The sequence below is a fragment of the Dermacentor andersoni genome, chromosome 6 (genome assembly GCF_023375885.2).
Source record: "Dermacentor andersoni chromosome 6, qqDerAnde1_hic_scaffold, whole genome shotgun sequence".
NCBI classification, from domain to species: Eukaryota; Metazoa; Arthropoda; class Arachnida; order Ixodida; family Ixodidae; genus Dermacentor; species Dermacentor andersoni.
In genome coordinates, this window is record NC_092819.1 from 12,579,197 (window position 1) to 12,606,123 (window position 26,927).

The 26,927-nt window shown below is 44.1% G+C and overlaps 1 protein-coding gene across 5 annotated transcripts in view; it reads left to right on the forward strand.

Annotated features, from left to right (window-relative positions):
- The window catches only part of LOC126521227 (MFS-type transporter SLC18B1-like), a 51,796-nt gene that overhangs the window by 20,974 nt on the left and 3,895 nt on the right, over positions 1–26,927 (forward strand). For 3 of the 5 annotated variants that reach the window (XM_050169858.3, XM_050169859.3, XM_050169856.3), the window contains exons 3-12: positions 5,631–5,726; positions 5,817–5,890; positions 15,030–15,177; positions 16,176–16,244; positions 17,839–17,938; positions 18,373–18,533; positions 18,929–19,027; positions 22,426–22,514; positions 23,082–23,177; positions 23,641–23,715. In XM_050169858.3, coding sequence (XP_050025815.1) covers positions 5,631–5,726; positions 5,817–5,890; positions 15,030–15,177; positions 16,176–16,244; positions 17,839–17,938; positions 18,373–18,533; positions 18,929–19,027; positions 22,426–22,514; positions 23,082–23,177; positions 23,641–23,715 — 1,007 coding nt within the window. The remainder of the gene's footprint in view (positions 1–5,630; positions 5,727–5,816; positions 5,891–15,029; positions 15,178–16,175; positions 16,245–17,838; positions 17,939–18,372; positions 18,534–18,928; positions 19,028–22,425; positions 22,515–23,081; positions 23,178–23,640; positions 23,716–26,927) is intronic. The other 2 variants (XM_055065843.2, XM_072288632.1) reach the window with 2 other exon arrangements.

Consider the following 26,927-nt stretch of genomic DNA (forward strand, 5'->3'; position numbering starts at 1 on the left):
CTCAGCTATCCTACATTCAGTAAAATTGATCTGCTTTATTTCGAAACTCAGAAAGGAATATTTATCGCTGGTTGATTTTTTTGGCATGGCGAAGCTGGAACGAGAAAATATTTATAATACACGCGTTCGGGATGTTACCAGAAAAACAGTTCGAGCCCTTATCGTAGCCGTCTGATGATCCAATCTACTCGAACTGCTGTTTTATTGACTTCAACTTGCTATTTCTACTGAGGGTGTAAAACAATCGAAAAATATTTGCGATACTTCATGCATAACTCGTCTGAAAGAAAATAATAATTATCCCATGTAAGGGATGAAAGTTGCTATGCACGAGCTAAAAAGAGCGGCTACTTGAAGCACATTTCACTTTCTATAAATGGGATTTCGGAGTGCTTTTGAACAGTTCCCTCTCTAATAGCGCTATGAAATGCAAAACTGCAGTCATAATGCACCTTCTTGATTTCCTCTTAAGGAATGCCAGCTGAGTTCACCGCCTAGATCTTCTATTGCAGACAAATGCAAATCAATCAACGTGGCCAGAGTTTGCGTCTTTTGAGCCCCCTGCGTACTAATCTTCCGGTTGCCCGAACTCTTTATGCTTTGAAAAAAATCAATTATCTAGATCTTCGCAATTTTCAGCAACAAATGCAGACACGACATGTCATGATGTGAGGAAGCCTTCGAGTGCTGACTTGCCGCGGGAAGCAATTTCCTTAGTATAGTGCATAGGCATTGATATTTTATTTATTTATTTATTTATTTATTTATTTATTTATTTATTTATTTATTTATTTATTTATTCATAGATACCGTGATCTTTTACAATATCTTAGCAGGGTGGGAACATACAAGTACATTCATACAAACAAACAGTTCAAGCAATCATACCGCAGTCTGCGGCAAGCAATCATGCCGAAAGCAATCTAGTTGTTCAAAACTCATTTTTTATCCCAGCGGCCTTGTCACTAGGTTGACGGGTGCAGTAAGAATATCATTCTTTCTTTTTCTTCCAGTGTATTTCCTTCATTATACAGTCATCACCATTCACTACCGCAGAGAGACACTCGAATGAGCGACCAATAACAGATGCCAATATGCTCCGACATTTTAATCGCCAATGGTCGGTATCAGCTGTTGTAAGCGCAACCATCTTCTGTTACCACGACTTGCTACTCGTTCCAAGATGTCGCTTACTTTGTAATCTCTCTTCTCATTTTGTTTTGTCTTTTTAATGTCGCTAACCCCTGTTTTCACTCTTTCCGTGTGCATCAATAAGTCACATAACGTTTCAGCCGATTGTCCTGCATCTCGGCATCTGCATTCTCTTGACTAAGGTGAATGTAGAGAAGTGGAAAGTGAGGGAGGGAAGGCGGCACGAGGAGGACAAATATTTCAATGAAACTAAACACAACGGCGTCCTGTGAACTGGACCGCATCCTCACTAAACAGAAGAAAAATAAAGAGCCCATAGGCTGTTCACTTTAGAAGCTGTTTGATATCTTTCGAACGGCAAAATATAAATAGCCTGATGTCAACAAAATAAAACTATTCAGCTTTGGTCATCTCTTTGAGAAAGCGAGAAAACAATTGTCTCGATCCGTGAGTCGATACCGTGCGCGGACGCATAGTGCACAGTCGTGTTTCTGCGACCCAGTAGCCGGTTTCTTTTTTTTTTTTTTTCTGTGATTTTGTCGTGGACGTCTGCACAGCACTTTTGCTTTCTTACAACGTTCACTATATTTTCAAGCATATTTTCTTGCTGACATCCAAAACATAAATATTTATTCCCCTTGAACGATAACATGATTTTTAAAAGATAGCACAAAACAACACATGGCGGGGACGGCACGATGGAGCAATTTTCACTGCAATTCCTTTTGCCTTTTCATGCTTTGTCATTGGCCTGAGCTACAGCTCCGTCTTTCATCGTGTCAAAAATCTAAGAATTGTGATGTGAACAATCCCTGCCATTATGTTTCATGCATCGCGAATTTTCATTGAGCTTACGTTTATATCTGCCCAATTTTGCTTAGCTCTTTCTTTACCATTAACCGTGTTGTGAGAGAAATGGCCTGGTGATAGTGCGTCTAACCGTTAGCTGTTTCTGTAGTACAGAGCAATCGTGCAATAAGTTCGACACCGGAAAGTAGATTCTTTACGGAAAACAAACGCCAAGGTCTGACATGGCACATATTGTAAACCAGCAACCTTTCCGTCTATAACAGACACGCAGGGAGAAAGACTTCAACAAGATCAGCTCAAAAGATGAAAAACTATCCTTTATGTCTATGATCAGCAAACTCAACTTTGTGGGAGTAATTCGGTGTGATTTGTAACCTATTTATCTCAGCCGAGTAAACAAACAGCACAGACATTCTACGCTATCTTCACCGACGTATCGATGTCATTTTGCCAGTGTTTTTTTTTTTTTTCTGAAGTTGCAAAGAATACAGTGAGAACAGTCATACAGCGACTTTCTTCACCTTTTTTGCTTTGTCCAAAATGCTCCGCAAGCGTATTTTTGGCATCGATCTCAACTAACGTACGTACAACACTTCCTGTAATGAAGCGCAAACGTTCTAGCTCTCGACAAATAAATTGCGAAGCAGCTGTTCCTGCAGAAGTGACTACTAATCGTAGGCAAATATACGCTAGTTTTCCTCCCACACCTACGTTGGCTCTAATCGCCACTGACTCACGGAATGTTGCAAACGACGCATGCCGCAATGCCTACGTAGCACTCGCCTCGTCATCTTGATAGCGGGCAACGCCCCTCGCATACATGCTTGCGCTCAGTGAGCTAAACGACTTGCAACCCAACTCGGGCTTCTCTGGGCATATCACTCCTGCGCGTGTCCTAAAACCTTAACATGGGAAACTTTTTATCATGAGGACGGGAAGTAATGAATCCTCAGGAGGTTCTGTATGGTTCACCCACGAAGCGTACCATGATATATTTGGTTCTCATGTTGTCGCGGACATTGTCTTTTTTTTGTGTATACGTTTTTTTTTAAATAAATCCTTTAAGTTGTGAGTCGACGCTTTCGTTGTTTTTGACTTCCTTGTACACGTCTATTACGACTTTCGCGTTTTTTTTATCTATGTGATTAATTCCTACCAGCTAGCCTATCTATATCTTGATGCAGAAAAATATGCATGGCCTGCCTATCAGGTTACTGTCAACAGTCCAAACTCTGTACTTCGAGCGGCTCCTACGTAGAGACGACCTGGCCTGCTTTCGCTAGCCCCACGACTGGTTTAAAGCCGTCTTTAATCTTGCTTCAGTAATTTCTTAATGTTGATTTCTTTAAAAATTCTCTTTCGGTATTGTGCTGCGACAATAACTGGCGTGGCTGCACAATAGCAGGCACTTTTTGAGCTCTGCAGGATCACAAAACGTAAATGAATGACCCTGCAAAACTTGGCGTTGCAAGTTCCTCATTCATGCATGGGCGGTACGTTTTGTGAAGTTCGAGCTTTTCTTCGACAACCTAACAATTACGCTTCGACATGCACACTCCGTGTGGTTCATCTTATTATAAGCGTAAGATGAGAGTAAGACGATGAATACGTGGACTTAAAAGGCATACATGTAGTTAGAAGAACCGCTGGTAAGCAAAATATATTCCATCTTGCCGACCAGCTATATGTCCATGCGTGCGATAGATTCAACAAGCAAACTTAAGCATCTGCTAATCAGTCATTTTAGAAGTGTAAGAAATTAGGAAGCGGTGGACATACGTACACGATTTGTCTTAGAATTTATCATCACGGGTGTTCAGTAAGTGATTGTTTCCTGAACCAGCACTTTTTCTCAAAACCGCAGTTGGTCAGGCCTTTGGGGAGAGATCCAGTAGTTTGATTAAAATCCCTTTCTCTTTTACGTTTGCGAATCCAGCCCAAAGCTATTATTCCATCACCTCTCTTATATCTCATTTTAATCATTCCACGTCAGCGACACTATGTCGGCGACACCGTGCATGTGCCCGAACCAAGGTGATATGCGCGACCACGATTCTACGGCTGCATCTACATGTTGGTCGTGTTCCGGCTTATCTTATCGGTGTTATTATGCTGGCCGTATAATGCAATCTCCTGCCTGCATGGCTACTGGCTAGGCATCCGCGTTCTTGGTAAGGGTCGCGGTGGGGGTCATGACGTTGTAAAGTGTCGGTGTGGCTACGCTATCTTACGGGCGGTAACGCACACATTCCGCGATATGCTCTAGCCTTCTGGCCGTTTCGGGTTGACAGCTTCATTCATTCGTGGGACTTCGAGAGCCTGCAGTTTGTGGAGGACGAAAGCACGCCACAAGAAACTGCCATAATATGAAGAATCATTGGGGAATATGTAGGTCACTGCATTGTGTGTATATATATGCGCTTTTCCGCTGTGTGATAATATTAACGCTCTGCTGGAAATTAAAAAAAATTACCTTTGCTGCGAAGAGCGGCGTAAGATGAATGCGTAAGTGGCACAGTGACATTTGCAGTAGCCTTGCAGTGTTATTTTACACTTCGTAGACGTACTTCCCAAACTGTTCATGATATCGTGCTCCACCGGGCAATGCATCGATAGACGACAACGCAGCAAATGGTTCATTAAAGAGCCTACACACGCGCGCGACCCCCGGAGTCCTGAATCCTATGTTCGCCCCGTTCCATGCCATATCTTCCTGGCATCGAAAAATTCAGTCTTATTTAGCCCCACAATGCCTAACGTATAATTTGTTATACTCATTCTTATACCTCAAAATTCTTGTTTTAGCGTGGTGAATTTAACAGAAAGACCAAAGGTAGTCATTTTTTTTTATTCTAGAGCGAGTCATCAGTTGTAGGCATACATACATATGGTTGAGAAAACCAATGACTAATTAATTACTTCCCATAACAATAACTTGCTCTATTAGAAAGTAATTCTTTGTTGTTTTTTTTTTTTGTTCTCTTTACTAATTCACTCCTCATAACCAAGCATAAAGGTGAACAAGTCGTCATAATATTCCTTGATATGGAATGGTGTTTGAGTTTTCCGGGGTTCTGTACTCAAAGAATTTCTTGACGCTAAAGTGTCAATGTTATATTTTATTGCATCATGCTTTTAACGAAACCCCATAGCCATAGCCCACAGCACTACTTAGTCAGTGTCATTATTTTAGCAACAATATATTTTACGCCATCCACAGCGACAGATTTTAGGCCTTTTTGCAGCCATGTCACATATACCATGAGGAATTCATTGTCTACACCATTCACAATGCACCGTTAACATTACCTTTGTCATGGCGCTCTTTGGCCATACCTGGCCCTTGCGCCATAAAACACCACACATCCTCAGCTTTCCGGGGTTGACCTCTTACACGTGTACCTCATGCCCATCCGGTGCAGAACTAGAAGATATTGTGACTACTGCTCTCGGAAAAAGATATATCATGCTAAAAAAGAAGAAAAAAAAACACCAACAGTATATGCGGCTTCTTTAAGAAGTCATCATCAGAGCCGACTATGGTGGTAGGCTTGGTGTCTCTTTCGCTAAAATTGTGATCTCTAAGACACTCATTTCTTTTTAAGTATCCAGCGTAGTTATCAGTTGCATCAAAGGCGCTCTATTCATTCACATTTTATTCCTCGTAGGCTTCTTCAAGAGGCATAGAAGCGTGGAAGTATGGATTTGTGTTCTCCCTTTTCAAAGTATTTATGTTGATTGGATCCATCACCGCAGAAAAAATGGTAAGTGCTCACGGAATTATTATTCCCGTGCGGATTTCATATAGGAGTGATTAAAGTAATAAAACCATCATTTTTCGTGGTGCTCTTCAGATTACCAGGATCACACCCACAGCCTGTTATCTGTTCGGGCAAGGAGGGTTCTTCATTTTCACGATACTATTCGGGTGAGTCCGACTTCCTAAGGCCAATTCAATATATTATTTTTCGAGTCCGGTTTCTGCTCATGTTTATGAACAAGAGTGACATTTTACGAAACCACGTGGCTATAGCAAGAAAATAAGCCAACTAAAGATATTGCACCGCCCGGTCAACGTCTGTTTCGCAAAGCCTACTACAACATCTGGGATGGCTAACTTATGTCACTGACACTGACTAATATCATAATTTATAGCTTGGTGAAGTTAGCTTAGAAAAACTTTACAAATTCATATTTCGAACCTGGTGTAAGCTTACGAAGCATCCTAATTTTGCTGCTTACTCTTTTTATACATTGGCAGGCCTTAACTTTGCCAAACTGGTCGTTCGTTTGATCATTGGTTTGTGTGTTTCATTGTTTGTTTGTATTTGTTTTTATTTATTCAAGAATACCTTTAAATGCCTACATATGACAGCATTACATAGAGGGGCAGAACTGACAGAACTTATCACTTAGGTATAGTACTATACAATTAAATACATTATATTGCCTAAAGAAGCTTTAAAGGCGTAACAAAAAAAGATAAAACAAATTAAGAAACAACTAAACCTAAAATTACAAGGTGTCAGGAGCAATTTGCAGTTATGCAAACAAGCAATACAAATGCACTGCGACATACATTTGCGCAATACGTAGAGAAAAATAAAAGCACTGGCTCTGATATGAATCAAAACACTGGCTGAACAAATCACTAGTGCAAAAAAAATACTGATTATCATACATTGAGACATGGATAAATATGATAATGAGGCATCGTCTGTAAGAGTACAAATGTAATATGTAAATGGTTAATACAGGTAAGTTATAATGGAGTGAATTTAGTGCACGCATGACCACAACTCTACATGCGTTGGCGATGATGTCAAGTGAAACTTGAAGATAAATTGGTAAATTGCCGCTAGGTGTCACGCGCCAGCGCTGAGAAAGAAGTGACTGGAACGCGCGCTCGGCAAGAGGAGGGCGCTGAAGAAGAAGAAGCAGAGGCTGAAATCTCTCTTTCGTTATATTTTTTCTCATCGAATAAGTAGCACTTCAAAAGATTAGGTGAACGTTTCAGCACGCAATTCTTGGCCAATCCCCCAGCGTGGGTATGAGCCATAACATGAGGCCATCATCATCATCATCATCAGACGCCGGCTTGAGTTTTATGCACGCCATCTTGTACAACTGTCTGTCTCGCCGATGCTGCGTACATCTTCAATTGTCTTTTCGTGACAAAACTGGTGGAGGTGCTGGGTACATCCGATGCCACAAACCCCTCCTGGTAGCAGGAGTACCAGCCTTAGTGGACACCCCTGTTCACCGGGCCAGCAGGAGAATCTGAGGATTACCTCCGCAGCTTGATAACCTCTCCGCAACAACATCGACGGCCACACAGACCAGTATGGAAGGAACATCGACGTCTCTATCGACCATTATGCAAGGTACGGCCACAACGGCAACTCAGTACCTGCTGCAGAATCTCAGAGTGACGAAAGTGTTCCACGGGGATGTCTTCGAGGATGTAGAAGACTGGTTAGCCCAGTTTGAGCGCGTTGCTGAGATAAACGAATGGAGCGACGCGGCGAAGTTGAGAAACGTTTACTTCAGCTTGGAGGACGGTGCTCGCACTTGGTACAAGAACCGAGAAGGGCTCCTCAAATCGTGGCTCGAGTTCCGCCGTGCCTTGCTGGAGACATACACCAATGCTGATCGCCGCGAACGAGCCGAACGGGCGCTCCAATCCCGCATTCATCTGGCGAATGAGAGCATGACGTCGTACGTAGAGGATATGACGCGCCTCTTCCGTCGGGTGGACCCTACCATGTCAGAGGAAAAGAAGCTGCGCCATCTAATGCGGGGAGTTAAGGAACAGCTATTTGCTGGCCTGGTTCGAAGCTCGCCGAAGACCATGGGTGAATTCTTAACCGAAGCCACCACGATGGAAAAGATGCTGCACCATCGCTCAGCTTTCTATGAAAGGCAAATGAACGCTACTTCACCTTCGGACCAGCGCTCAGCTACGTATGACAGGCACGCGAATGCCGCTTCACTGACGGACGCGATTGCCTTTGGAAACCTGGACGTTCTCCGAGACCTTATCCGCTCTATGGTTCGTGGTGAGCTTCAACGGCTCCGCTGCCCGCCTCAGCCCACGCTGGGTTCCATTTCTGCCCTCGTTGGAAGTGAATATCCAAGGTCCCGTCCCAAGCACCAGTTGCAGCGGCCGTCGTATGCGGAAGTTTTGGGGCGAGTCTCTGTCCGCGCTCCGACCCATTTCATCCCCGCCACGTCTTACGCCGCGTCATACGCCCCGCCGCTCCCATCAGTGCAACCGATCCAACGTATGGAGGATCGGCGCCCGCTCGAAAGGAAATTTGACGTCTGGCGTACCCCGGACAGAAGGCCTCTGTGCTATCACTGTGGCGAAGCCGGTCATGTATACCGCGAGCGCCCATACCACCGCCTCGGACTGCAAAGTTTTTCCGCGGATTCACCAAGGCCCAGATATGTCGAAAGGCCTAGGGCTATTGAAGAGTACCTGAACCAGCAGAGTATGCCACTGTTCCCGCGGCGGCAGTCACGCTCGCTGTCCCCCAGGCGATCTTCCCCAGCCCCTAGAAGCCCTCCAATGGCAGTGCAGGGACGATCGCCAAGCCCTCGCCGGGAAAACTAAGAACAGCGACCTTCGGGGGCGAGGCCGCTGATAATCGCCCTTCCGAAGACCTCCCATCGACACAAGCACGGTCTATTCAGCACGATTCAGCGACGACAGCAGCCGAACTCAGCGACAGACTCTCGCTAGACATACCTGTTGTGCTCGACGGCCGCCACGTTAGTGCGTTATTGGACACGCGTGCCGACTACTCGATCTTGTGCAGAAAACTAGCGACGGAACTTAGAAAAGTTATCACGCCTTGGTCCGGAACGCAAATTCGTACTGCTGGGGGGCATATCGTAACACCGTTGCGCATGTGCACGGTCAGAGTACAAATTCGTGGGTGTGCGTTTCGAGCCAGCTGCCTTATACTCTGCGATTGTTCTCGAGACTTTATCTTGGGCGTCGACTTTTTGCGACAGTATGGTGCCATTATAGACCTCTGGGAGCGCACAGTGACTTTTTCGACAGAGAGAGCAGCAAACAGTCGCGACAATTGCCGACGTAACGCGCTTCGGGTTTACGCCGACAGTGTAGCTTTACCACCACGCGCAAGTGTCCTGGTAGCGGTCGTATGCGACGATCTGCGTGATGGCGAAGCTGTTGCAGAGGGTAACTCCTCCCTTAAGCTGACTCATGGCGTATGTGCAGCCCGCAGTCTCATTATGCTTTGAGGTAGACATTCTGCACTCCTCGTGACGAACTTCAGCCAGGAAGATCGACACCTGTTTCGCCGTACTACTATCGCTTTTGCTGAGCCCATAACCGACGTTGCTGAATGCTCTGCGTCTATGACAAACGACAACCCAGCTCAGACACTCAGCAATATCGACATCAATTCAGACCTTTCGGAGGAAAAGCAAAAAGCGCTGCACGAGTTGCTACTTCGGTTCAAGGAGTGCTTCGCATATTCTTCTAAGGTACGCCAGACGCCCATCACGAGACACCGCATAATCACGTATGACGATTCTCGTCCCATACGACAACTGCCTTATCGCGTATCGGTGAAAGAGCGCAACGTGATTAATCCACAGGTGAAAGAAATGCTTGACGATGACGTCATACAACCATCCCAAAGCCCTTGGTCGTCGCCGGTGGTCCTTGTCAAAAAGAAGGACGGAGCGCTTCGGTTCTGTGTTGACTATAGAAAGTTGAATAACGTCACAAAAAAAGACGTTTATCCGCTTCCGTGGATCTATGATTCGTTAGATCGGCTGCGGCGAACAAGGTATTTTTCATCCATAGATTTGAAGAGTGGGTATTGGCAAATCGAAGTTGACGAACGAGATCGCGAAAAAACTGCCTTTGTTACCCCGGATGGACTGTACGAAATTAAAGTACTTCCATTCGGCCTGTGTTCTGCACCGGCCACATTCAAGAGAATTATGGACACTGTTTTGACGGGTCTGAAGTGGCGCAGTTGTTTAGTATACTTAGATGACGTCGTCGTGTTTGCAGCGACCTTCGAAGAATAACATCTGAAGCGTTTAGAGGCGGTACTTGCTCGACGCCTTCGAGTTCACGCGCCGAAATCAACTACTCCACTTCCAAAAAAGAGTGTCTAGTGGTTGTGTGGGCCATCATGAAATTTCGGCCTTATCTCTACGCTCGCCCTTTCAAGGTGGTGACAGACCACCATTCCTTGTGGTGGTTAGCCAATTTACGAGACCCGTCCAGGCGACTTGCTCGATGGAGTCTCCGTCTGCAGGAGTTCGATGTTAGCATCGTCTACAAATCGGGCCGCAAACACGAAGATGTGGACACGTTGTCGCGCGCTCCCGTCAAAACTTGCGATAAGGACCGTATCCTGGCCACGGCGGCCGCATTTCGATGGGGGCGAAATGCGAAAACACCCGTGTGCTTAGATTTATGTGCACGTTAAAGAATCCCAGGAGGTCTAAATTTCCGGAGTCCTCCACTACGGCGTGCCACATAATCAGAAAGTGGTTTTGGCACGTAAAACCCCATAATCTAAAAAAAGAAAAAAAAATCTTGGAATCGTGTGACGTCGGGCTGAGTTATTGAATTATTTAATTCAATGATATAGTGCCAGGAATAAATTACATGGCAAGTTGAGATGTTGTGCACTAAGCTTACGCACTTGATTTTAAAAAACGTCATCTCGGCGTGGAAACGTGACTGTGGGTTTTGTGGAAGAAATCGTGATGCTTAATTGGATGGTGACACAGCTTGCGAAGGAGAGAAAGGCGAGCAGTCTTGCGGCGACACGATAGTTGAGGCAATTCAGCGCTTTTTTTAAGAGCAGTGACGCTAGTGAAACTTCAGTATTCAGAATAAATGAGTGGCACAGCACGGTTTCGCAAGGATCCTATGTTGGCAATAATGTAAGCCTGTTCTGGGTCCCAGATGGCGAATCCATGTTCTACTATTGGGCGGTCTAATGAAATGTAAGTAAGTTTACGAATTTGGGCAGCAGCTTGTTGGAGGTTGCACTTGAGCAGTCTTAATGAGCGGTTGGCAGATGGAAACATTTGAGCAATATGGTGCTGCCGTGATAAGCAGGGCTGCAAGTGCAGCCAAAGTTGCCTGTAATTACTAGTAAGTACGACTGGCTGGTTTTTAATTGTGTAAGCACTTTTTATCCAGGAAATGAAGTTAGAGAAATACATCGTTTTGGATTTAGAAAAATTTAACGGTATGAGCCAAGTGGTACACCAATCATCGAGCACGTAAAGATCGTTTTGTAAAACTAGATGGCCAGTATCACTAGAAATATTACGGAAAATCACGCAGTCGTCAGCGAATAATCTAATACTGAAAGAAACGCGAGAGGGTAAGTCATTTACATAAATGAGAAATAATTAGGGAGCGAAAATATTGCCTCGAAGGAACCGGAAGTTACATGCCCGACAGAAGAATCATGGTTATTAGCGGTTGTAAATTGTGTTCGAGAACATAGTAACAGCTTTATTCACGCAACTACCTCATGGTATCACGGTTATCACGGTTTCAGCTCATAAAAGGGCACTACAACATTGCTAGATCGCGTTTTATCCATTCTTCTACTGGTTATGCTACACGTAATCGACACTGACAGACAAAGAATTGCTTCAAATTTTCTTTTCTTCCTAGAACTATTGTTTAATGGAATAATATCTTACTAATGACATTGTAACCCAATGCTCACTGCCATTATTTGAGTCGCATCTATGTTTATGTAGCGATGACTGTGTGTGGTTCAGTTACTGCTTGCCTTTGCACGTAGCGAGTGACCTATGCTATGTACCGCTGTATTTTCTACTTAGATCTTTCAATTTCACTTTGTATCCACCCTGCTAAGGTCCTGGAAACAACCGCAGTATAAATAAATAAATAAATAAATAAATAAATGGTGAATATTAACCTTTGTTACTTTCAATAGGAGTCTGTGGTGTGGTACATGGTCGAAAGCTATCGAAAAATATTTAAAAAAAATTACGCCAACCTGAAAGCCAGCGTCTATTGAGGTAACAATGTCACGAATGAAGTCAGTGTTTCCCACGGATATCCCTTGCGAAATCCGTGCTGATACTTATAGATGACTCCGTCATCTCCGAAGTAATTTATTACTTAAGAGTGTATTATATGTTTCATGAGCTTGAAAATTGGACTAGTTAAAATAAGGGGCCTATGTTCAGTGGGGAACAATTAACGGCCACCATACTTCAAATTGGTATTTGGCAGCATGTCAGTCATGAGGAACGGCCTTAGTCGATAATGATTCTGAAGTAAGAGCGGATAATAATGAGGCAAGGCTGAACGAAATTGTTGAGTGTCTCGTTATTAAATCCAATGTAATCAGAAGCAGTATAAACTTTTTCAGTTTAGTCAGCATAGATACGATGCCATTCTGCTTATTAACCACCTCTGCCATAGCAGTTTCAGTAAAAAAAAAAAAAAAAAGCAGATATCAGAACATGAAGTAGTGTCTTCGCTCGTCAAAACAGATATGAAAACACTATTAAGATGAACTGCGCAGTTCGACTCCGGGATTATTTCGCGGCTGTTATTTTTTAGAGTTACACCGGAATGGATACGCAGATTTATTGCCCGCCAAAACGTTTGGGGGTCTAACTGGAGCATCGATGACAAATCATAGCTTACAAATTTACGACGCGTAGAGCTTAACAATGACTGCTATTTTTTATCTGCCTTTTTATACTTCTTCCAGGATTCTGAAAGACAGTTTTTATCGGACTTCCGGTAAAGGCGTTTCTTATTCTGAACCCGCCGAAGGGTTTGCGTAAATCGTGGCCCATTATTATGGCACTTCATGGCTATCATCGGAACAAATGTATTCATCAGATGAGGTAGAATATTTTAACGCGATAGCGTTTAGGAGCTCGTATCGCAGAATAGCCGGTGTCGGCGGCGTGAGCGAAAAATCCCGGAAGGCAATTCATACTGAAGCAAATACCGAACCACGCATACCCAACAATTTTTTTACCGCCAAAGTAGCTTACTTTGTCTTTCATTCTTCACAAAGTTATTCCTAGGAATTTTGAGAAAGGCAGCCCACAAACAAATGTAACAGGAAAAAACATCGACAGTGCATGTCCTTTATGTTAGCTCATCTTAGACTGAAATATTAAAAGTGCGAAACAATAACAGGAGATCGATCCACGCAAGAGGCCGCGTTTCTAACAGGAAGCTCGCCTTCGTGCATTGCGTTCGCAGCCAGCGTTTCCCGATAAACGTTACGGTTACATAACCTGCAGTTGCCGGGAAACATTAAAAGCAGTAAATGTTCCTTGAACGCTCTCGCGTTCCGCCCTTAAAGGCGAAGCTTAAGCCTCCTCCAAATTTTTTAAGCAACGCCCAGTTCCCCTCAATGATACTAAGGAAGAAATTCTAGAAAGTGCTCAGCAAAAATAACGAGCACGGAGTTCAAGGCACTTTAGTTGCCCTTACACTTACACAATAAATTAGCACTTTACGAACTTCTGTTTAGTCTCCCATCTGTTAATTGGGTGGACGATGTCACCAGTGATAAAAAATTTGGAGGACGCTTAAACTTGGTCTTTAAGAGTGGAACGCGATAGCATTCAAAGATACCTGGCTGCTTCTCACGCTTCCCGGCAACTGGAGCGCATGTAAGCGAAATGTTTACCAAGAAACGCTGGCCACGAACGCTATGCACGGAGGCGGGCTTTCTCGGAGAAACGCGGCCTCGTGCGTGGGCCACGATAGTGACTCTACGATGCGTTGGAAGCGAGCGCCAGGTGGAGGAATCGCAAGGAACCGGACGCACCACTACGTGGCCCCCGAGACGCGCGCGCGCCGGCACGCGCATACGGCGGACGCCGCGGCCAGTCTGAATTGTAAAATGGTTTCTTTGAGTTTAAGCGTAACAGAATTATGTTTTATCGTGTGGTTAAATTACAATCCGAGAGCTATCGTATCTGTAGGTTGTGTGTACGTCGTGGTTTACGATTTTTCTGCGTATTTAAGCTTGAGAAATTCAATTAGTTTAGTAAGTATATTGCGTCACATCGATGGCCTGAGTATGGGTGGTTCGAAAATCGTTTTTGCCGTAACGATGTCCGAAGCTAGACGCCGACACCGACGCCGGATTTTTCGGCGACACGGGCTCGATCCTTAATGGCCCTCCAAGTGGGTTATCTCAGAAATAATATCAGGGGCGTTATTTATGACTAAATTAAGAGTGTTTGCATAAGAGGCTTAGCTTAGATCGGTTGTGTTGGAAGTCAAGGTATGAGTGTAGGAATGCATGTAATTCCGCGTGAGTAGCTGAATCGGAGAGTGGGCCAACATATGTTCGGAAGTATAAAATATCCGGTAATAATTCAAATCAATGAAATAGGAAACCTTGAAGGCACCGTGCTCATTATACAGCTTGTGTGTTTGTTCGTTTCTTTGCTCATATACTACTACCTATTTTGGTAAATTTAGATGGCGATTGTACATATAACGGCAAACGATGGAAAATTTATAAATACATGGTAAGTGAAAGCGCCACGAGGTTGCTGAAAGAAAGCAATATTTCTTCGCTCAAATGTGACGCGAAAATCGACGTAGGCTCTAAAATGTCTTTATTCACCTTCCAACAGCATTAGTAACGTTACTTTAATATCATATGCGTCCTTATAGAAAAACAAAAGCATTGCAGGAGCACCAAAGCAACAAGAGAAGGCTTAAGCTTCTATTGTCACGTTCGGAGGAAAAAAGATATTTTCTTATGCTGAGAGGCAGCATGGCAAATGACATGCACAAGAACGTAATTTTTTATTTGCTGCACATACATGTATGTATGTATGTATGTATGTATGTATGTATGTATGTATGTATGTATGTATGTATGTATGTATGTATGTATGTATGTATGTATGTATTTGCGAGCAGCGTCGGCGTCGGCCACGAACTCAGGAAAAGACTCATCGCTTATCTTTATCATGGGTTCTATGTGGTGGCACTTAACGCTTTTTGCGCCATTCTACAACATATGCAGTTGCCTCTACTGGTCGCCCGGAGGCAACATCCTGCTGGGCCTGTCCATAGCATGCGTCGTTCTCGGAGGCATCACCAACACATTCTACCTTGTCAGCATGTTCGCCGTCTTCACGACGCGCTTCCCGAAATATAGAGGAGCTATAATTGTAAGTGCTTGCAGAGATTCACGCCATCTTGTCTCAAAAGCGCTTCGAAACTGCAGCCGGAAGCTCGCAGATAATGACGTCGGGATAGCAGTACACGGCGAGCGAAGTATTCAAAATTTGCCTACTATCTCAAAATGTATCCGTGTGCACACAAAGAAAACACCCACAATATAAGCGATACATCTAAGTTGTATACCAGCATTCGTTCTGTTCACAAAAGTTGTAAGCATCAAGAGCATCATACTGGCAAACTAGTTCACCGCTTCCACTATAAGGTCAGACCTGGAACTTCCTGTAAAACATCGACTTGACTAGACACATGTCACCGACGACACCAACCACAGCCACGTTCGCATTCCTTGCAGCAATTCACGGCATCGCAGCAGCATATTGCCCACGTTATCATCTAATAGTCGAGACTGTACAAGAATGCAATTTGAAGGCAGGGATCATTATAATGATGATGAGGAGAAGGAATTTTAGATTCCCTGACATTTTTATAGACGTATGCAAAGGAAAAAACTTTCTGTTTACGCAAACTTGTTGTATTTCCTTTCTACCCACCATCTCCAAGTTTAGCTGAATATATGAGATTCATTACGTGTCGCGAGGAGCCCAGACGTATCACACTGACTTTGTTAATGCAAGCACCCATAAAAACTTAGTATTTTATCTCGTCATGGTTATGAAAGTTCCAACGAATGTAATCATTGCAAGATGCATTATGTCCTCAAAAAACTTAAATAACCGTTTGCCAAGCAAGCATGGTCTCGGCACACAATTCGTAGGTAATAACCTTAACAGAGTTTGTCTTTTATGTACACAATATTCACTTTTACATTTAACCGAGCAAATATTTTACATGTATATACTTGAATAGCGTTCGTCCTTTATCTGAGATATTCGCTTGCATATTTTGACGAAGATTGGATCTGGTACCAAAGCGCTCTAGAATTTTTCGAATCGCATAAACCTGATGCTGCATTTCACGCTTTCAGGCGTTCCTAGAATTCCTCTGGGGATCTGGCAACATGGTGGGATCGGCTATTGGCGGTGCTCTGATTGACGTGAGTGCGCCGTTGTTTTGCTATGAATCACCTCATGCAACTGCTACCGAAACCATAGCTCGTAAACAGAAGCCAGATAATTGCACATTAATTTCAATATTTGAATGCGTTGTGTACGCATTAAAATGCTGAAGTGCATTTAAGCATGCTGTGTCATTTGCCAGCTTTCTGAACAAGAATTTGTCCCCGTACATCTTGAAAAGCAAATATGCGCATCTGGTGAGAAGGATTTGCAAAACCTTCCTGATTTCCAGTGAGAACAGCCTCCAAATAAATTTCAGCAAGGCCTGACAAAATAAAAAATTAAATGGTGCAAATAAAAGTAACACGGCTGCGCAACCAATGGCAACAAATAACATTTTTATTCATGCTTAAACCGTATTGATTTTTTGGGAAGTGGAATAATTACCAACGCATATGAGCTGCAATTCAACTTTAAAACATTGTGATCAATTGAACTTTTGCATGGTCACCAGTTCCTTCATTTAGTTTCCTTGTCCTATTGATTATGTTTTATCTCCTCGACTAACGTATATGTTCTATCATATTCGGATTAATACACCGTCATTGGAACACTCTGCCTGTGACCGTCAAATACGAGCCCCTTTTTAACTCGCGTCTTTCTTACTGCATCATGGCGTGGCGTAAAACTACAGCGGTCCATCCAGGTAAGCTGAGCATGCTGCGAAAGACGTGGTTCACGTGACCTCACTCTTTCTTTCTGAAATACACCGCCCTTGCTTTAAAAAATATGCTTTAAAGAACATCATATATATACTTACAGGACGCCATGCGGGCCCGTCGTGGTGGCGTAGTGGCTTTGGCGCAGGGCTGCTAAGCCCAAGGACGCGGTATCAAATCCCGGCCGCGGCGGCCACATTTCGATTGGGGCGAAATGCAAGAACGCCCGTGTACCGTGCATTGGGTGCCCGCTCAGGAACCCCAGGTGGCCAAAATTCATACGGAGTCCCCCAATACAGCATGCCTCCTAATCATACCGAGGCTTGGCATGTAAAAGTACATAATTAAATTAATTAGGCTATGCTGCGGCTATAAGGAGTCAACGCTGAGCAGGTCTGACATTTTTCGCAAATTCGCATACCGCTCTTTCCTATCAGCTTCGTCATCAACAGCATTATCATATTTCAATTGCCACGCGCAGTACGCAACCAGCGCGTCGAACATGCCTTGTCAAAAACGTTAACCTGCTGCATCTCATCTTGGACATTACACTACAAAAAAAAAAAAAAACTGAGATAGAGAAATGGGTTATTTTTTTTTTTTTTTTTGAGAATTGGAATACGCTTCCTCCTGTTTTACTCATCCGCCACACTCATCGTTTTGCTAAGTTGGCTAGTACCGTTTTGTAGAAAATTTCTTCTGTCAACCGTGCTTAATACAATTGCAAACAAAATAAATCACGTCACATTCGTCGTATTACTGATGCACATGTTCTTGCGCTGCGTTCAATGCGATGAGAATTTGAGGGTGTTCCTAAACACTTGTTACACGTACGACACCATTGAATATAGCCTTTATTCTCTCTGTCAATACTGTGTTAATTATTGCTGACGAAGCGCCCTCTTCATTGCAGGCATGGGCCTACCCGCTTCCGTTCTTCGTGTTGGGAGCCGTTACAATGCTCTCATTTCCAGTAATCGCCAAATTTAGTTCGAAGCTCAACCAGTACTCAGGTAAGCCCAATGAAATCACTTATGGAAAACAACTTCGGAAAGCAAACTGAATAAGCATTACAACAAACTGAATAAGCGTTCCTTCCACAACCATCGATAAATAAGTTCACAGCGATACTACATACTCAAAGCTCAAAGTAGAAGGCGGCATTTAAACCCATAGTGACAGTGGACGATTTGCACGCTTTTGTCTACCACGTACCTCAACAGTAGTATTAACCCGCAAGCCTGTTGGCCAACTTACACGTATTAACAAGCCACGTTTAGTGATGGTGCAATACATGCCAAATGGGAAGGTAAACGCCATAACAGCAACCAAGAATAGCAAGTGCCGCGGAGCTTCGTGCGGTCTTTCAGGCTCTGTACGCGGGAAAACTGTTTTCTTTTGTTCTTTGTTTTCTGTGAATTAGCGTAGCGATCGTTATGTTTTTCAGAGGATGATGAGAGCGATGAGGTGCAAGAAAAATGCAGCCAGAACAGGAGCTACTACTGGCTTCTCATCGACCCCGTGTTTCTCATCGACATGGTGACACTCATGATGAGCTGGATCATTCTAGGATTCAACGAGCCCACGCTGGAACCCAGCCTAGAGGATGTCAGTATCTAAGAAAGGCCATTAATGAAAGCTCCTTTTCAAGCACAGACGACGTAGAGTATTGTGCCGGGCTGTTATTAAATATATTTATTCTTGTACCCTAAAAGCTCGGTCGGCTTTGACATAAGAGGGTAAACAATGAAGTAATAAAAATGCACAGCACGCAATAACATATCTAAATATATGCATATAGTTAAGATACATTACCCGTCACACAAAATGGACTTTAGCAGCTCTCTCGTAGTTCATGCGTAAGATCTCGTTATCTTTTATCGTACGCTGACCGCTAGTCTTGCCGTCTTATCATTCACATGCCGAAATGGCGTTTTCTTGGACGGCCATTTAACGACCTGAAAATCAAAGAAGCTTGCTGTTTGGTTCTATTTTTTTTTCAGTTCAACCTCACTGGTACTATCTTGGGCAGTGTCTACACGGTCCAGTTTGCCAGTTATTCCTTGGGAGGCTTTATTGCCGGCGCCTTCTCTCACTATAAGGTAGGTAAACCATACAACGAAGCCCGAACAATACCAGGAATGATGGAAAAGTACAGAGAGAGTCAGGCGATGCACCTCAAGTCTAACCGACACATGCAAAAATTTTGTCAAGGACATTGGCGTGATCTCTGCGCCTCACTCACTCCATTTACCCCGCTCCCGAAAATCTGGCAAATAATGAATGATTTAAGTCATCCAATATCCAAATGCAGTCCTTTCAGAGCCCTGACCACAGCTTTTGGAGTATCCGAACGGGACGCTTGCGAATCAATTTTCGTCATTCTGACAAATGTTGAACAACCTGGCCCACCTCTGAATACGATAGCTGCTTCTTTAGAGAAGGAAGTCCAAGGTGATTGTGAGCTACCTCAATTTTAACTGAACAGCACGTATTTTCTACTAGAGTTGCGTACCGCTTTATCGCTAACCCGAGTGAGGACAGAAACTAGCCCAGACAATATATCATACTGCGTTTTGAAAAACATCTCAGCCCCATCAGTACGTCAGTTTTTCTAGACATACTCACTCACATGTGAATGGAAGCATACGTTCCCTTGTGTTGAAAGATCCCAATCCTTGACCTGGTAACGTTTGTGGAAAACGAGACGAACTGTGGCAACATCGCTGCCGCTGCGTTCGCCGATATTAAGGCGGAAGCCTTTAATGGCTCATTGTCAAGGTCATCTGCCGTTAGCAGAAAGTGTCACAGCTTTCCGGCCTACTGATTGGTCTCCTCTGTGTGATCACTCGTCACTGTCGCTAGGCAAAGGTGTGCGCCTCCTGGTTGGCTCGCGTGCGTGACGTCACTGTCGTCAAGTGCGGGTGTCGGGGTGGTTCGGCGCCGCGCGGGATGACTCATCACATCGGCACGCGTGGCGGCCGTGTGTTCGACGGTGCGCCCTGACGTCACTGTCGCGAGGCGTGCGTGACGACCGTCTGCTTGGGTGTGGTGTGGCGGCGGCGGTGGGGGCAGTTTACTTTGCGGTATCATGTGGGAAGGATGCCTCGTCTCGCCAAATTAGTGTCTCCCAACACGCGACGTGCGGCAGCCGCTGAACGCAATCGGCGGTAAAGAGAGGCTGAGTGTATACGTCGCATGCATCGGGGCGGCGAGGCTCGTCCGACACCACAGAGTCCAGGGACGCGAAAGGTCATCGCAAGAGAGGCAGTGCGTTTGAAGCGACTCGCTGCATCTCCGGGTACCAAGGCAAATGAAGCTCGGAAGTGCCGTGACCGCCATCTTGCCGCGGCAAGCCGAGCAAGTACAAGTCAACCGAGCGAAGTGGATGATGAGGATGGCCAACTACACCCCGACACCGCCATGGAAGACGCGTCTCCTCCTGATCCACAAAAGGTACTGCAACAGTTCGGCGCTGCAAAGCAGCCATCCTGGATGTGGACCCTCTAAAGCACAAGGAGTTCACCGGCCATGAGTTGCAAGCCGACGTCCTCCCGGATGACAGCTTTGAGATGATGGACTCAGAAGACATCGAAACGATAGACATAGGCGTAAACGGCGTTGCAAGCATTTAAAAAACAAACAAAGATTCACATAACAGTGTACGAGTTATGTGCCACCGTGGTGTTTCCAACGCCACAAATCGCCATTGGCAATGGTGTCAGGCTTCCGCCGTTTCACACTTTAGTCTCGACAAAGTTTCTCCCGTTTTTTAGAAAAGAAATCGACTCGGTCACCCACCTGTCTGTTTTCCAAGGGCTTGCCTTGCTTGGAGTGCATGACCATGCTTTAAAATGGATAGCAAGCTTTTTGTGAGACAGACATATATACATTACAACCAACGATGGCGAAAGCGCTTATACAAAGTGCACAAAGGCGTACCCCAAGAGAGCGTTTCAAGTCCGCTTCTTTTCCCCGCTGCAATGGCAGGCCTTCCGGCGGTGCTGTCTAATGTCATGTGTGTATCTCAACAGACAATTTATGCATATAGACATCTTACAAATCACTTGAGATCATCGAACGCCGTATTCAAGAACGTGCAGTAAGCGATTACCTCAAGGAGTGAGACATGCAAATTTTTCACGCAAATTCAGTGGTTCTACCATTCATAAGAAAGAAATTCAAGAACTTGAAACTCTCTTTGGGCGGCCATACCATTTAAATCGTACGCAAGTATCGTTTCCTTGGTGTGACTCTAGGCTGCCAGGTAAGATGGACCTAACACGTACCTACTCTGGAATGGCAAGTCAACGCCACGGCAAATGAAGTAGTGGACAGAATGGCTGCTGCAGTGCATGCTTTGAACAAATTCGCACTATTACCATTTTCTGTATCCGACGCGAAAACGGCACTTCGGCGACGGAGGCGCAAGTTATCGCCGATCATGTAGATTGATGAGCGGACAAAATCGTCTCTGTGCAACACGGACTCCTTGTAACAGCGCTGGTCCTCTGTATATGTTTCTTGCGTCCATATTTATTTGCGCTGGTTAAATTTGCGCTAAGTCGCACCACGTGGCCCAAGCTGAAGCACTCCTCAGCCAAATTTCCCTTGTTACGCTTCGCACTGAACCTCAAGATACGGAACAAGTTTTATACACACTTTTACATCGTCAAAGTGGCGTACAAACTCTGTTTGCTATGTTGTATACGGCCCTCTTCCGAGTGTGCACATTGTGACATTCCAGAAGGTTCTGTAGAACATATCCCAATAGAATGGCCTAAATTTGACCAACATCGGGAAACACTTCGCGATCGTCTTGACGCCTTGGATGGGCTTTCTTTATTTGTAATTACGTTGCTAGGTCCCCAGGCCCTGTCCCTATAAACAAAGACAAGTCGTGGAAGAGTCGCGCGATTTCTTTTTTTTTTTGTGTGTGTGTGTGTGTGAACTGTGACCTCATTAGTTGTATATAGTGCTGTGGTAGTGACGTAATTTTATTTCGCGAAGACGTCTTAACGACTTTGCCGTTGTTATCATGTCGACTTTGTACTTGTCCTGTCATCGTAACCTTGCGTGTTTTGGTGTGTTGCTCCTTTTTCATCTCAATTTATTATCATTACATTTTTTCCACACCAGTGAATTTTTATGTGCTTTGCTTTGAATTGATCTAGTTCAGCAGAAGCAAATGCTGCTCGTGCTTGTCAGGGGTCATGCACTGACACTGCATTGCAAATTTCTATAAATTCCAGCTTTATTTTGAGCGCCTTGAATATTTGTGGAGCGCATGCGAAGTGTCTCTTTCACTCGAAGGAACTGTGAAAGCTTTCGAATATTACTTTTTTGTACTGTTGTCTGGTGTAGTGCTTTCATGTGTATTTGTTTAGCTATGATATGGGGATAGCAGGCTCTTTAGCAGCCAAACTTCCCACACTGCCGCAGCTAATAAACAACAACACATAAATCGTTTCTCTTTTCATTCTGTCTTTGTTTTTTGCAGTTGGAAGCTTTCTACGCCATGGTGGGCCAGCTGTTTACCATAGTGGCGTATCTTGTGATAGGACCTGCGCCGTTCCTACCTGTATCGCGGTAATGAAGCCAAATCATTCGCATACTTTTACGCATTTCATTCAGAATTGAAGGCACTCTGCTCTATGACCTTCAATTCAATCTAGAAGATTGCCTGCTTGTCAGAAGGAATTTTTAACCAAACATACACGCACTAGCGGCATTTTACCAGGTGACTAATCGTGGAAAAAATGGCAAATCAAGAAAGCGTTTCGCCCACCAACGAGAAACGCAACAACTCTACTGTCTGTGATAAAGGCACGCATGCACTTACGTATACGTTCAAGCCAACAAATGCTTCGAGCTAACAATGATTCGGGTCACTGCTTAGTATACTGTATGTTCCATGCTCGATGTGCCTCTTCTAGGCTTTATTAAAAATGTATACAGCTCTTTCGGCAAGACTAAAGGCGTCTTTAACAACTGCATTTTACGTCGAAATGCCAAACACGCCATGTATTATTTTTTTTATCACCTGTGCGTTCCCGGAAACTATAGTCCTATCTGCAATGACTTGCTTTTCCATTCGCTTTCCTGAGAAGCCTATTTATCTTCATTTCCTTTCCTTGTTTCTTTTCTTTTTTTCAGGACGCTAGCATTGGTTTATATTTCGCAAGTTTTTACGGGCCTGGGAATGTCAGCGCAGTTTGTCTGTGGATACTGCCACGGACTGAGACGTGCTGTGTAAGTCTCCTCTCGCAAGCAAACTATGCTGGCCCGCATTGACGTTTATCGTTCGCATTAAAAAAGGTATAGGCCAATGCTGAAGTGATTCGAGCTTTGCCTATTCATTTCAGCATGCTTTCAGACCCACCCCCCTTCCTATCCCCTCGTCCGCAAGTTCAGGGACATTCGCACTTGTTATCAGAAAAGGTGCAGTCAAATAGGTCGCCGTGCACAAACACTGACTGCTAATGCACGCATTTCGACTTTGACGCATGTGGGCACCTTCTGCGCATAGACTTTTGCACGTGCGTGGTGTGTGTATGCGCAGATTATTGGCGTGCTTCACGCAGGCATGTAGGCCTAGGAGTTTGACTACATGCTCAACTCCAACTGTGCAGCTGTCGCCTAACCTAAGGGTCACTTTAGCGTGATTTTGAGTTTATTATATACCTACGCATGTATGTATTGTTTCTTTCTTCAGACAACGTGGATACCCCGACAATCTACGCACAAACGGTTTTCTGTCAAGCACAGTGCTCACATTTGCAGTATTCGGGTGAGTTATAGGCACATAATCCTGGGTCATTACGCATTAACTGTACAAACCATTTGGCTCGGCCATCCCTTATTTTACTTGAATAATAGTAATAATAACAATAATAATAATAATAATAATAATAATAATAATAATCTTCAACAAAATACATTCCCTCACCGGAACAGGAATAGGCCTCCCTGGAGCAGTATTCGTGAACTACCTCCCAAATGACTCATTCGATCAACCAGTAGCCCTCAGTCTCCAACAGCTGCGGAGCAGCTGACCAAGGCGGCGGTCAGACCTGTAACGCAGCAGAGGGTGCTAAGAATCTCTAGACCCAGACAGGCCGCCAATAGAAACTGGTCCTGGCAACATTTAACACCCGAATTCTCTTGAGTGAAGCTAGCTTAGCAGGCCTCTGAGGAACTATCAGGCATTGCTTGGGATATCATTGGCCTTAGTGAGGTCAGAAGAACTGGTGAGGCTTATACAATGCTGACAAACGACCATGTCCTCGGCTATAGAGTTCTCCCAGATAAGCAATAAGGGGTAGGATCCCTAATCCATAAGGACATAGCATACAACGTTGATGAATTCTACAGCATTAATGAGAGGGCAGCAGTAGTCGTAATCAAACTTAATAACAGGTAAGCATTAAAGGTAGCACAAGCCTATGCTCCAACCTCCAGTCATTATGATGATGAAGTAGGTCAGTTTTATGAAGATGTTGAATTAGCGATCAGAAAAGTGCAAACTCAGTATACTATAAAAATGCGTAACTTCAATGCGAAAGTGGAGGAAAAGTAGGCTGGTGAATAAGCAATTGGCAACTACGGCATCGATTCTAGGAACGCTAGAGGAGAGATGCTTCTAGAATTCGCGGAAAGGGATAAGCTGCGAATGATGAACACTTTATTCAGGAAGCGTAGCAACAGAAAGTGTACCTGGAAAAGCCCCGATGGTGAAAAAAAAATTAAATGGAGAGAGAGGGAGAGAAAAAGAAGAGAGGAAAGGCAGGGAAGTTAACAAGACGCATGTCCGGTTTAATACCCTGCTATGCAGGAAGGGGTATGGGAAAAAAAGAGAGAGAAAGAGAGAGGAGAGATAGAGAGAGCACAGTTTCGTGCACATTTTAAGGTTAGCACCGAGTCTACGCACGGTTGCCAAGACCTATCCACTTGAGGTATTTCAACAATGCTTTCGTGGCTTTCTGCACCATTGACGCGTACGGCCATGGTCCAAGACTCTTCATTTCAGTAAATGGTCAAGAGTCCAGCTGGTTTCAATGCTGTCCGGAGAGCTTAAAGCTCGGCGTTGTACTAGGGACATATACCATCGTTTCTGTGGTTCCAGGAGAGTCGCACATGGGCGTATCCCCTATTCCGATGTGGAAAGAGTAGGCCTTCGTAAATGCCACCCTGATCCAGAGGTGGCACAATACTGTCGCCTCAGAGCGGGAAACGTTTGATAGCACTTTTATCTTTCAGGATGGATCAAACCTATGAAGATGAGACTTCGGGAGGTTGGGAGAAGACCAGAAGAAATGGAATAGATTTCATGCTTTCTGCCGATACCAGCATAGGGAAGGATGCTGAAGTGCTAGGTAGAGTAAAGTGCAGGGATCATAAGTTGGTGAGGTCTAGGATTCAGCTCAATTTGAAGAGGGAAAGAGTAACATTAGTCAGGGAGAAACAGACCAATTCAAGCTCCTACTTGCAAACATATATGCAGCCTTAGAACAGAGAGATGAAGATGACATAGAGGGAATGAATGAAACCGTAACTAGGCTGGCTTCAGAAGCAGCAATTGAAGTGTGAGGTAAAACACAAAGGCAACGAGTAGGTAAGCTCTCCCAAGTAACAAAGGACCTAATGAAGAAGCGGCAAAGCATGAAAGTGTAAAGCTCAAGAGAGCAGATAGAATTCGTGGAACTGTCAAAACTGATCAACAAGACGAACATAAGGGATATTCGAAATTATAACTTGAGAAAGACTGAGAAAGCAGTAAAGAATGGACGCAGCATGAAATCAGGGAGAAGAAAACTTGGCATAGGACAAGCTAAGATGTATACACTGAAATATAAGCACGGTAATATCATCAGCAATTTCGAAGATATGGTAAAAGCAGCTGAAGAATTTTATACGAACCTGTACAATACCCAGAGCAGCCACGATACCTCCATTCGAAGTAGTAATGAACAGGTTAAAGAAGCTCCTTCTATAACTAGCGATAAAGTTAGAAGGGCCTTATAAAACAAGAAACGAGGAAAAACAGCAGGAGAAGATGGAATAACAGTCGATTTAATCAAAGATGGAGGAGACATGCTTGAAAAGCTTGTGGCCTTTTATACGAAATGTCTCACGACTTCAAGTGTCCCAGATAACTGGAAGAATGCCAACATTATACTAATCCACAAAAAGGGAGATGTTGAAGAATTGAAAAATTATAGGCCCATTAGCTTACTTCCAGTATTGTATAAAATAGTCACCAAGATCATTTCCAATAGAATAACGGCTACATCTGACTTCAGTCAACCAAGAGAACAGGCTAGCTTCAGGAAGGGATACTGTGCAATGTATCACATCCATGTAATCCATCAGGTAATCGAGAAATCTGCTGAGTACAATCGGCCTCTCTATAGCTTTCATAGATTACGAAAAGGCAGTTTATTCAGTAGAGATGCCAGCAGTCATAGAGGCATTGCGTAATCAAGAAGTACAGACCACTTACGTAAATATGCTGGGAAATATCAACAGAGGTTCCATAGCCACCTTAATTCTACACAAGAAAAGTAGGAAGATACCTATAAAGAAAGGAGTCAGACAAGGAGGCACAATCTATCTAATGCTATTCACTGCGTGCTTGGTAGAAGTATTCAAGCTATTAAACTGGAAAGGTTTAGGATTATGTGTCGACGGCGAATACCTCAGCAACCGTTGGTTTGACGATGACATTGTTCTATTCAGCAATACTGTATACAAACTACAACAAATGATTGAGGACCTTAACAGGGAGAGTGTAAAAGTGGGGATGAAGATTAATATGCACAAGACAAATATAATGATGAATAACCGGGCAAGAAAACAAGAGCTCAGGATCGCGAGTTAGCCTCTAGAGTCTGTGAAGGAGTACGTTTACCTAGGTCAATTAATCACAGGGAACCCTGTTCATGAGAAGGAAATTCATAGAAGAATAAAAATGGGTTGCAGCGCATACGGCAGACATTGTCA